The 13,840-nt window shown below is 31.9% G+C and overlaps 1 protein-coding gene across 1 annotated transcript in view; it reads right to left on the reverse strand.

Moving 5' to 3' along the window:
- Positions 1-13,840, reverse strand: part of nhsb (Nance-Horan syndrome b (congenital cataracts and dental anomalies)) — an 81,815-nt gene that overhangs the window by 29,007 nt on the left and 38,968 nt on the right. The window contains exons 2-4 of the mRNA XM_061974628.1: positions 6,862-7,002; positions 4,753-4,889; positions 763-810 (exon numbers count right to left, since the gene is read on the reverse strand). Coding sequence (XP_061830612.1) covers positions 763-810; positions 4,753-4,889; positions 6,862-7,002 — 326 coding nt within the window. The remainder of the gene's footprint in view (positions 1-762; positions 811-4,752; positions 4,890-6,861; positions 7,003-13,840) is intronic.

Below are 13,840 nucleotides of genomic sequence, written 5' to 3' on the forward strand. Positions count from 1 at the left end.
ACTTTCATCCATCCATTTTCTACTGTTTAACAAATTGTTATTTTAATTGAAAACATTTTTTTTAACTTGCAGATTGTTATTTTTAATGAATAAAAAAAATTGTTTTTTTTAACTTGCAATTGTTTTGTTTTTTTTAAGAAAATTGTATTTTTAACTTGCAAATTGTTATTTTTATGGAAGAAATTTTTATTTATTTTGAACTTGCAAATTGTTATTTTTATTGAAGAAAAAAAAGTTTTTTTTAACTGGCAAATTATTTTTATTGAAGAAAATTGTTTTTTTTTTACTTTCAAACTGTTATTTGTATTGTAGACATTTTTTTTTACTTGCAAATTGTTGTTTTTATTGAAGAAAATTTAATTTTTAACTTGCAATTTGTTATTTTAATTGAATAAATTTGTATTTATTTTTTACTTGCACAATTTTATTTGTATTGTAGATTTTTTACTCGCAAATGGTCATTTTTATTAAAGAAAATATTTTTTTATTTTTATCGAAGAACTTTTTTTTTTTTAAACTTGCAAATTTAAATTTTTATTGAAGAAAATAGTTTTTTTTCTAACTTGCAAATTGTACATTTTTCTAAAGAAAATAGTTTTTTTTACTTGTGAATGATTTTTTTTTACTTACAGGAAATAATTGAGGAAAAAGGTTAATTTAACGTGTGAATTGTTCGGCGTGACAAACAACATTTTTGTGTGTTTTGCCTCCACAAAAGTGTATTTTTGTGGTGATTTCAGCGTTGATGGATGTTTGTTGTACCTGGCTGGGTTGTTGGTCCAACTCCCGCTCTCGTTCTTCTCTCTCCTGCTGCTCAGCAACACAATAAGGAGTTGTGTGTCAGTGTGTTGCAAACATCAGTTGTGTGTCAGCGTGTTGCAAACATCAGTTGTGTGTCAAAATATATTTTTGTGTTAATTTAGTTTGTGTAGGAGAAGAAAGACGACACAAACCTTCCTAATTGTTACAAATATGAAATTGTTTATATTCAACATGCTTCACTGATGACAGTATTTGGTCAGCACTGTTTTGTCCTACTCATTTCAGCGGTCCTTGAACTCACCGTAGTTTGTTTACATGTACAACTTTCTCCGACGCTGCCACAGAAAGACGTGTTTTTATGCCACTCCTTCTTTGTCTCATTTTGTCCACCAAAACTTTTATGTCCTCTTTAATTTACATTTGCATGTCTCATGACACATTATCTCTATCTAATATTGGTTGCATTTCTCATTGTTGTTTGTGTGCCATGTTGTTCCAGACCACAGCAAACATTACCATGTTGTTCCAGACCACAGCAAACGTTACCATGTTGTTCCAGACCACAGCAAACGTTACCATGTTGTTCCAGACCACAGCAAACGTTACCATGTTGTTCCAGACCACAGCAAACATGACCATGTTGTTCCAGACCACAGCAAACATTAGCATGTTGTTCCAGACCACAGCAAACGTTACCATGTTGTTCCAGACCACAGCAAACATTACCATATTGTTACAGACCACAGCAAACATGACCATGTTGTTCCAGACCACAGCAAACATTACCATGTTGTTCCAGACCACAGCAAACATGACCATGTTGTTCCAGACCATAGAAAACATAACCATGTTGTTCCAGACCACAGCAAACATTACCATGTTGTTCCAGACCACAGCAAACATTACCATGTTGTTCCAGACCACAGCAAACGTTACCATGTTGTTCCAGACCACAGCAAACATGACCAGGTTGTTCCAGACCACAGCAAACGTCACCATGTTGTTCCAGACCACAGCAAACATGACCATGTTGTTCCAGACCACAGCAAACGTTACCATGTTGTTCCAGACCACAGCAAACATGACCTTGTTGTTCCAGACCACAGCAAACATTACCATGTTGTTCCAGACCACAGAAAACATGACCATGTTGTTCCAGACCACAGAAAACATTACCATGTTGTTCCAGACCACAGCAAACATCACCATGTTGTTCCAGACCACAGCAAACATCACCATGTTGTTCCAGACCACAGCAAACATTACCATGTAGTTACAGACCACAGCAAACATGACCATGTTGTTCCAGACCACAGCAAACATTACCACGTTGTTCCAGACCACAGCAAACGTTACCATGTTGTTCCAGACCACAGCAAACGTTACCATGTTGTTCCAGACCACAGAAAACATTACCATGTTGTTCCAGACCACAGCAAACATGACCATGTTGTTCCAGACCACAGCAAACATTACCACGTTGTTCCAGACCACAGCAAACGTTACCATGTTGTTCCAGACCACAGCAAACGTTACCATGTTGTTCCAGACCACAGAAAACATTACCATGTTGTTCCAGACCACAGCAAACATGACCATGTTGTTCCAGACCACAGCAAACATTACCATGTTGTTCCAGACCACAGCAAACGTCACCATGTTGTTCCAGACCACAGCAAACGTTACCATGTTGTTCCAGACCACCGCAAACGTTACCATGTTGTTCCAGACCACAGCAAACATTACCATGTTGTTCCAGACCACAGAAAACATCACCATGTTGTTCCAGACCACAGCAAACGTTACCATGTTGTTCCAGACCACAGCAAACGTTACCATGTTGTTCCAGACCACAGCAAACATTACCATGTTGTTCCAGACCACAGCAAACATTACCATGTTGTTCCAGACCACAGCAAACATTACCATGTTGTTCCAGACCACAGCAAACGTCACCATGTTGTTCCAGACCACAGCAAACATTACCATGTTGTTCCAGACCACAGCAAACGTTACCATGTTGTTCCAGACCACAGCAAACGTTACCATGTTGTTCCAGACCACAGCAAACGTTACCCAGCTTGCAAAGATTGTAATAAATCCATTAGAAGAAGAGGTTCACACATCTATATACCTTTGGCCATTGTAAGTCGGTCATTACCAGGAGTTATCTCACCCTCTGACAAGTTTTACTAATGTTTTACAATGTGTAGAATATATATTACATTTCAACATTTCTGTCATTTTGATAGTAGGCTAGTATAGACACTTACATCATGTGTTGTCTTCATTATAACACTTATATAAGACTTTTAAAGTCATTTTGATAGTAGGCTAATATAACTAATATATACACTTATATAAGACTATATGTCAATAATTCTTAACACCATTGATTTTGATTCATTATTATTTTTTGAGAACAATGACAGTTAAAAAAAAAAAAAGTGTTCAAAACAAGTAATAAAAATACTTAAGTGTAAAGATCAACTTCAGATCAATGGAATATTTGATGTCAAGTCATTAAATATGTCAATAATTCGTAACTACATCCATTTTGATTCATTATTATTTTTTGAGAAGTGACAGTTTTAAAGAGTCGACATTGCAACTTTTCACCTTTTGCTCTTTTATTACACTTGTTTATGTTTATGTTGTTTAATGACTATGATGATTGTTATTATGTTTGTTGTTTAATGACTATGATGATTGTTATTATGTTTATGTTGTTTAATGACTATGATGATTGTTATTATGTTTATGTTGTTTAATGACTATGATGATTGTTATTATGTTTATGTTGTTTAATGACTATGATGATTGTTATTATGTTTATGTTGTTTAATGACTATGATGATTGTTATTATGTTTGTTGTTTAATGACTATGATGATTGTTATTATGTTTATGTTGTTTAATGACTATGATGATTGTTATTATGTTTATGTTGTTTAATGACTATGATGATTGTTATTATGTTTATGTTGTTTAATGACTATGATGATTGTTATTATGTTTATGTTGTTTAATGACTATGATGATTGTTATTATGTTTATGTTGTTTAATGACTATGATGATTGTTATTATGTTTATGTTGTTTAATGACTATGATGATTGTTATGATGTTTATGTTGTTTAATGACTATGATGATTGTTATTATGTTTATGTTGTTTAATGACTATGATGATTGTTATTATGTTTATGTTGTTTAATGACTATGATGATTGTTATTATGTTTGTTGTTTAATGACTATGATGATTGTTATTATGTTTATGTTGTTTAATGACTATGATGATTGTTATTATGTTTATGTTGTTTAATGACTATGATGATTGTTATTATGTTTATGTTGTTTAATGACTATGATGATTGTTATTATGTTTATGTTGTTTAATGACTATGATGATTGTTATTATGTTTATGTTGTTTAATGACTATGATGATTGTTATTATGTTTATGTTGTTTAATGACTATGATGATTGTTATTATGTTTATGTTGTTTAATGACTATGATGATTGTTATTATGTTTGTTGTTTAATGACTATGATGATTGTTATTATGTTTATGTTGTTTAATGACTATGATGATTGTTATGATGTTTATGTTGTTTAATGACTATGATGATTGTTATTATGTTTATGTTGTTTAATGACTATGATGATTGTTATTATGTTTATGTTGTTTAATGACTATGATGATTGTTATTATGTTTATGTTGTTTAATGACTATGATGATTGTTATTATGTTTATGTTGTTTAATGACTATGATGATTGTTATTATGTTTATGTTGTTTAATGACTATGATGATTGTTATTATGTTTATGTTGTTTAATGACTATGATGATTGTTATTATGTTTATGTTGTTTAATGACTATGATGATTGTTATTATGTTTATGTTGTTTAATGACTATGATGTTCAAACATGGAGACTTTGGACTCTCCTGCGCTAAAAGAGTAGTGTTGTGCAGAGTTGGGCGCTTACCGCCTGTGCCAGTCGACTTCTTTGTTGGCGGCGGATGCTGTGTGGCGACGGGAAGGTGGGAAGGGGCGGGGCCGCCGAGATAGTCATGATCACCTTGGTCCTCTCACGACTATTTGACCTCTGACTCACCTTGTCTTCTGAACACACCAACGTATACCACACGATGGTGCAGTGAGACAGGTGTGTTGACATGACGGTGCAGCGAGACAGGTGTGTTGACATGACGGTGCAGCGAGACAGGTGTGTTGACATGATGGTGCAGCGAGACAGGTGTGTTGACATGATGGTGCAGCGAGACAGGTGTGTTGACATGATGGTGCAGCGAGACAGGTGTGTTGACATGATGGTGCAGCGAGACAGGTGTGTTGACATGATGGTGCAGCGAGACAGGTGTGTTGACATGATGGTGCAGCGAGACAGGTGTGTTGACATGATGGTGCAGCGAGACAGGTGTGTTGACATGATGGTGCAGCGAAACAGGTGTGTTGACATGATGGTGCAGCAGGACAGGTGTGTTGACATGATGATGCAGCGAGACAGGTGTGTTGACATGATGGTGCAGCGAGACAGGTGTGTTGACATGATGATGCAGCGAGACAGGTGTGTTGACATGATGGTGCAGCGAGACAGGTGTGTTGACATGATGGTGCAGCAAGACAGGTGTGTTGACATGATGGTGCAGCGAGACAGGTGTGTTGACATGATGGTGCAGCGAGACAGGTGTGTTGACATGATGGTGCAGCGAGACAGGTGTGTTGACATGATGGTACAGCGAAACAGGTGTGTTGACATGATGGTGCAGTGAGACAGGTGTGTTGACATGATGGTGCAGCGAGACAGGTGTGTTAACATGCAGTAAGACAGGTGTGTTGACATGCAGTGAGACATGTGTGTTGACATGCAGTGAGACAGGTGTGTTGACATGCAGTGAAACAGGTGTGTTGACATACAATGAGACAGGTGTGTTGACATGCAGTGAGACAGGTGTGTTAACATACAGTGAGACAGGTGTGTTGACATGCAGTGAGACAGGTGTGTTGACATGCAGCGAAACAGGTGTGTTGACATGATGGTGCAGTGAGACAGGTGTGTTGACATGATGGTGCAGCGAGACAGGTGTGTTAACATGCAGTAAGACAGGTGTGTTGACATACAGTGAGACAGGTGTGTTGACATGCAGTATGACAGATGTGTTGACATGCAGTGAGACAGATGTGTTGACAAACAGTGAGACCAGTGTGTTGACATGCAGTAAGACAGGTGTGTTGACATGCAGTGAGACAGGTGTGTTGACATGCAGTGAAACAGGTGTGTTGACATACAATGAGACAGGTGTGTTGACATGCAGTGAGACAGGTGTGTTAACATACAGTGAGACAGGTGTGTTGACATGCAGTGAGACAGGTGTGTTGACATGCAGTGAAACAGGTGTGTTGACATGCAGTGAGACAGGTGTGTTGACAAACAGTGAGACCAGTGTGTTGACATGCAGTAAGACAGGTGTGTTGACATGCAGTGAGACAGGTGTGTTGACATAGAGTGAGACGGGTGTGTTGACATGCAGTGAGACAGGTGTGTTGACATACAATGAGACAGGTGTGTTGACATGCAGTGAGACAGGTGTGTTTACATACAGTGAGACAGGTGTGTTGACATTCAGTGAGACAGGTGTGTTGACATGCAGTGAAACAGGTGTGTTGACATACAATGATACAGGTGTGTTGACATGCAGTGAGACAGGTGTGTTTACATGCAGTGAGACAGGTGTGTTGACATGCAGAGAAAGAGGTGTGTTGACATGCAGTGAGACAGGTGTGTTGACATACAGTGAGACAGGTGTGTTGACGTGCAGTGAGACAGGTGTGTTGACATAGAGTGAGACGGGTGTGTTGACGTGCAGTGAGACAGGTGTGTTGACATACAATGAGACAGGTGTGTTGACATGCAGTGAGACATGTGTGTTGACATGCAGTGAGACAGGTGTGTTGACATGCAGTGAGACAGATGTGTTGACATGCAGTGAGACAGGTGTGTTGCCATGCAGTAAGACAGGTGTGTTGACATACAGTGAGACAGGTGTGTTGCCATGCAGTAAGACAGGTGTGTCACCTCTGAGACTCAGGTGAGCCTTGTTGTGCATCTCCTGCAGGCAGGGAGCGCGAGTGCACAGGTGGAACAGGTGTTGTTGTTGTTGCCATGGCGACTGATAATGGAGTGACAGTTTGCTCTCGATGTCCAGGTTGGACACGGCTGCAAGAAGAAGACACAACCTGTCATTGGTCCTGCAGGTGACAACTACTTCCTGTTTACTTCATGTTCCACACAGGTAACAACAACTCTGATACACACTAATATACACTAATATACACTGATACACACTAATACACACTAATACACACTAATATACACTAATAGAGACACTAATATACACTGATACACAGTAATACACACTAATACACACTAATATACACTAATAGAGACACTAATATACACTAATACACAGTAATACACACTAATACACACTAATATACACTAATAGAGACACTAATACACACTAATACACACTTATACACACTTATACAAAACAATAAACACTAATATGCACTAATACTCCCCAATACACGCATATACACAAGCTATTACACACTAATTGACACTACTACACACAAACACACACCATTAGACACTAATACACACACTTACACATGCCAATACTCACCAATACAAACAAATACATACCAATATACGCCAATACACACTAATACACACTCATATACACTAATATACAAAATATTACACACTAATATACTAAATAATACACACTAATATACAGTATTACACACTAATACACACTCATTTACACTAATATGCAAAATAATACACACTAATATAGACTAATACACACTTATACAAAATAATACACACTAATATACACTAATACACACTAATATTCAGTAATACCCACTAATATACAGTACCACACACTAATAGAGACAATAATACATACTAATATTCAGTAATACACACTAATATACAGCACTACACCCTAAAAGAGACACTAATACACACTAATATTCAGTAATACACACAAATATACAGTAATACACACTAATAGAGACACTAATACCCACTAATACACAGTAATACACACTAATATACACTAATACACACTTATACAAAATAATACACACTAATATACACTAATACACACTAATATTCAGTAATACACACTAATATACACTAATACACACTAATATTCAGTAATACACACTAATATACAGTACTACACACTAATTGAGACACTAATACCCACTAATACACAGTAATACATACTAATATACAGTAATACACACTTATACAAAATAATACACACTAATATACAGCACTACACCCTAATAGAGACACTAATACACACTAATATTCAGTAATACACACAAATATACAGTAACACACACTAATAGAGACACTAATACACAGTGATACACACTAATATACACTAATACACACTAATATACACTAATACACACTAATATACACTAATAGAGACACTAATACACACTAATACACACTAATACACACTTATACACATTAATACAAAAATAATACACACTGATATACACTAATACACACTTATACAAAACAATAAACACTAATATGCACTAATACTCCCCAATACACGCATATACACAAGCTATTACACACTAATATACACTACTACACACAAACACACGCCATTAGACACTAATACACACACTTACACATGCCAATACTCACCAATACAAACAAATACATACCAATATACGCTAATACACACTAATACACACTCATATACACTAACATACAAAATAATACACACTAATATACTAAATAATACACACTAATATACAGTATTACACACTAATACACACTCATTTACACTAATATACAAAATAATACACACTAATATAGACTAATACACACTTATACAAAATAATACACACTAATATACACTAATACACACTAATATTCAGTAATACACACTAATATACACTAATACACACTAATATTCAGTAATACACACTAATATACAGTACAACACAGTAATAGAGACACTAATACCCACTAAAACACAGTAATACACACAAATATACAGTAATACACACTAATAGAGACACTAATACCCACTAATACACAGTAATACACACTAATATACAGTAATACACACTAATAGAGACACTAATACCCACTAATACACAGTAATACACACTAATATACATTAATGCACACTTATACAAAATAATACACACTAATATACACTAATACACACTAATATTCAGTAATACACACTAATATACAGTACCACACACTAATAGAGACAATAATACATACTAATATTCAGTAATACACACTAATATACAGTAATACACACTAATAGAGACACTAATACCCACTAATACACAGTAATACACACTAATACACACTAATATACAGTAATACACACTAATATACAGCACTATACCCTAATAGAGACACTAATACACACTAATATTCAGTAACACACAAATATACAGTAATACACACTAATATAAACACTAATACCCACTAATACACAGTAATACACCCTAATATACACTAATACACACTTATACAAAAATAATACACACTAATATACACTAATACACACTAATATTCAGTAATACACACTAATATACAGTACCACACACTAATAGAGACAATAATACATACTAATATTCAGTAATACACACTAATATTCAGTAATACACACTAATATACAGTAATACACACTAATAGAGACACTAATACCCACTAATACACAGTAATACACACTAATATACACTAATACACACTAATATACAGCACTACACCCTAATAGAGACACTAATACACACTAATATTCAGTAATACACACAAATATACAGTACTACACACTAATAGAGACACTAATACACACTAATACACAGTAATACATACTAATATACAGTAATACACACTAATAGAGACAATAATACACACTAATATTCAGTAATACACACTAATACACAGTAATACATACTAATATACAGTAATACATACTAATACACAGTAATACACACTAATATACAGTAATACACACTAATAGAGACACTAATACACACTAATACACAGTAATACACACTAATACACAGTTATACACACTAATATACACTAATACACACTAATACACAGTGATACACACTAATATACACTAATGCACACTAATACACAGTAATACACACTAATATACACTAATACACACTAATAGAGACACTAATACACACTAATACACAGTGATACACACTAATATACACTAATGCACACTAATATACAGTAATACACACTAATATACACTAATACCCACTAATACACAGTGATACACACTAATATACACTAATGCACACTAATATACAGTAATACACACTAATATACACTAATAGAGACACTAATACACACTAATATTCAGTAATACACACTAATATACAGTAATAAACACAACAACACAACAAACAAAAGTCATATTACAGTACAGCAGTACAGTACAGGAGTACAATACAGCAGTACAGTACAGGAGTACAGTACATGGGTACAGTACAGCAGTACGGTACAAGAGTACAGTACAAGAGTACAGTACAGCAGTACAGCACAGGAGTACAGTACAGGAGTACAGTACAGCAGTACAGTACAAGAGTACAGTACAAGTGTACAGTACAGCAGTACAGCACAGGAGTACAGTACAGGACTACAATACAGCAGTACAATACAGGTGTACAGTACAGGAGTACAATACAGGAGTATGGACAGGCTGTATGAACCGTTCAAATCCCAAAAAGAATAAACATTCCTTCAGAGTTCCTCGAGAAGTCACCAAAAAGGGCGGAAGAGTGCAAGATTTTACTAAAGACGACGACAAAAGTAGCTCACACTTCAGTCCAAGAGAGCAGAGTGAACGAAGGCAGGAGTTTGCAGTGAAACGTTTGATGTTTGATATACTTTTAAAGTTCTTTATTTCCCATTGAAGTATTAGCTTGATATTATTTGCATTTCTTAAACACGTGTTTGCTACGAGTGTTTCCAAAAGCATCAACTCGACAAGTCTAAATAAAAGAAATCAAATGCCATCAAAACCTAAAATAGTTACGTTTTTACCAAAGACAACAATCATAAATTAATCTTTTAGTACATACACAATTTTGACATCTATAGTTATATTACTAGTATTGATTAAAATGTAAACAATACTTATTATTACTAGTATTGATTAAAATGTAAACAATACTTATTATTACTAATAATGAATAAAATGTAAACAATACCTATTGCTAATAGTATTGATTAAAATGTTAACAATATTTATTATTACTAGTATCGATTAAAATGTAAACAATACTTATTACTACTAGTATTGATTGAAATGTAAACAATACCTATTATTACTAGTATCGATTAAAATGTAAACAATACCTATTGCTAATAGTATTTATTAAAATGTAAACAATACTTATTATTACTAGTATCGATTAAAATGTAAACAATTCTTATTATTACTAGTATCGATTAAATGTAAACAATACCTATTGCTAATAGTATTGATTAAAATGTAAACAATATTTATTATTACTAGTATCGATTAAAATGTAAACAATACTTATTATTACTAGTATCGATTAAATGTAAACATAACTTATTACTACTAGTATTGATTAAAATGTAAACAATACCTATTGCTAATAGTATTGATTAAAATGTAAACAATATTTATTATTACTAGTATCGATTAAAATGTAAACAATACTTATTACTACTAGTATTGATTGAAATGTAAACAATACCTATTATTACTAGTATCGATTAAAATGTAAACAATACCTATTGCTAATAGTATGTATTAAAATGTAAACAATACTTATTATTACTAGTATCGATTAAATGTAAACATAACTTATTACTACCAGTATTGATTAAAATGTAAACAATACTTATTATTACTAGTATTGAATAAAATGTAAACAATACTTATTATTACTAATAATGAATAAAATGTAAACAATACCTATTGCTAATAGTATTGATTAAAATGTAAACAATATTTATTATTACTAGTATCGATTAAAATGTAAACAATACTTATTACTACTAGTATTGATTGAAATGTAAACAATACCTATTATTACTAGTATCGATTAAAATGTAAACAATACCTATTGCTAATAGTATTGATTAAAATGTAAACAATATTTATTATTACTAGTATCGATTAAAATGTAAAAAATACTTATTACTACTAGTATTGATTGAAATGTAAACAATACCTATTATTACTAGTATCGATTACAATGTAAACAATACCTATTGCTAATAGTATTTATTAAAATGTAAACAATACTTATTATTACTAGTATCGATTAAATGTAAACATAACTTATTACTACTAGTATTGATTAAAATGTAAACAATACTCATTGTTACTAGTATTGATTAAAATGTAAACAATACTTATTATTACTAATAATGAATAAAATGTAAACAATACCTATTGCTAATAGTATTGATTAAAATGTAAACAATACTTATTACTACTAGTATTGATTGAAATGTAAACAATACCTATTATTACTAGTATCGATTAAAATGTAAACAATACCTATTGCTAATAGTATTTATTAAAATGTAAACAATACTTATTATTACTAGTATCAATTAAATGTAAACATAACTTATTACTACTAGTATTGATTAAAATGTAAACAATACTTATTATTACTAGTATTGATTAAAATGTAAACAATACTTATTATTACTAATAATGAATAAAATGTAAACAATACCTATTGCTAATAGTATTGATTAAAATGTAAACAATATTTATTATTACTAGTATCGATTAAAATGTAAAAAATACTTATTACTACTAGTATTGATTGAAATGTAAACAATACCTATTATTACTAGTATCGATTAAAATGTAAACAATACTTATTATTACTAGTATTGATTCAAATGTAAACAATACTTATTATTACTAATAATGAATACAATGTAAACAATACCTATTGCTAATAGTATTTATTAAAATGTAAACAATACTTATTATTACTAGTATCGATTAAATGTAAACGATACTTATTACTACTAGTATTGATTGAAATGTAAACAATACCTATTATTACTAGTATCGATTAAAATGTAAACAATACCTATTGCTAATAGTATTTATTAAAATGTAAACAATACTTATTATTACTAGTATTGATTAAAATGTAAACAATACTTATTATTACTAGTATTGATTAAAATGTAAACAATACTTATTATTACTAGTATTGATTAAAATGTAAACAATACTTATTATTACTGGTATTGATTAAAATGTAAACAATACCTATTGCTAATAGTATTTATTAAAATGTAAACAATACTTATTATTACTAGTATCGATTAAATGTAAACATAACTTATTACTACTAGTATTAATTAAAATGTAAACAATACCTATTGCTAATAGTATTAATTAAAATGTAAACAATACCTATTGCTAATAGTATTCATTAAAATGCAAACAATACTTATTATTACTAGCATTAATTAACATTTAAATACCCTATTATTACTAGTATTGATTACAATGTAAACAATACTTATTATTACTAGTATTGATTAAAATGTAAACAATACTTATTATTACTAATAATGAATAAAATGTAAACAATACCTATTGCTAATAGTATTGATTAAAATGTAAACAATATTTATTATTACTAGTATCGATTAAAATGTAAACAATACTTATTACTACTAGTATTGATTAAAATGTAAACAATACCTATTATTACTAGTATCGATTAAAATGTAAACAATACTTATTATTACTAGTATTGATTAAAATGTAAACAATACTTATTATTACTAGTAATTATTAAAATGTAAACAATACCTATTGATAATAGTATTTATTAAAATGTAAACAATACTTATTATTACTAGTATGGATTAAATGTAAACATAACTTATTACTACTAGTATTGATTAAAATGTAAACAATACATATTATTACGAGTATTAATTAAAATGTAAC

Source organism: Nerophis lumbriciformis, linkage group LG15, assembly GCF_033978685.3.
Source record: "Nerophis lumbriciformis linkage group LG15, RoL_Nlum_v2.1, whole genome shotgun sequence".
Taxonomy (NCBI): Eukaryota; Metazoa; Chordata; class Actinopteri; order Syngnathiformes; family Syngnathidae; genus Nerophis; species Nerophis lumbriciformis.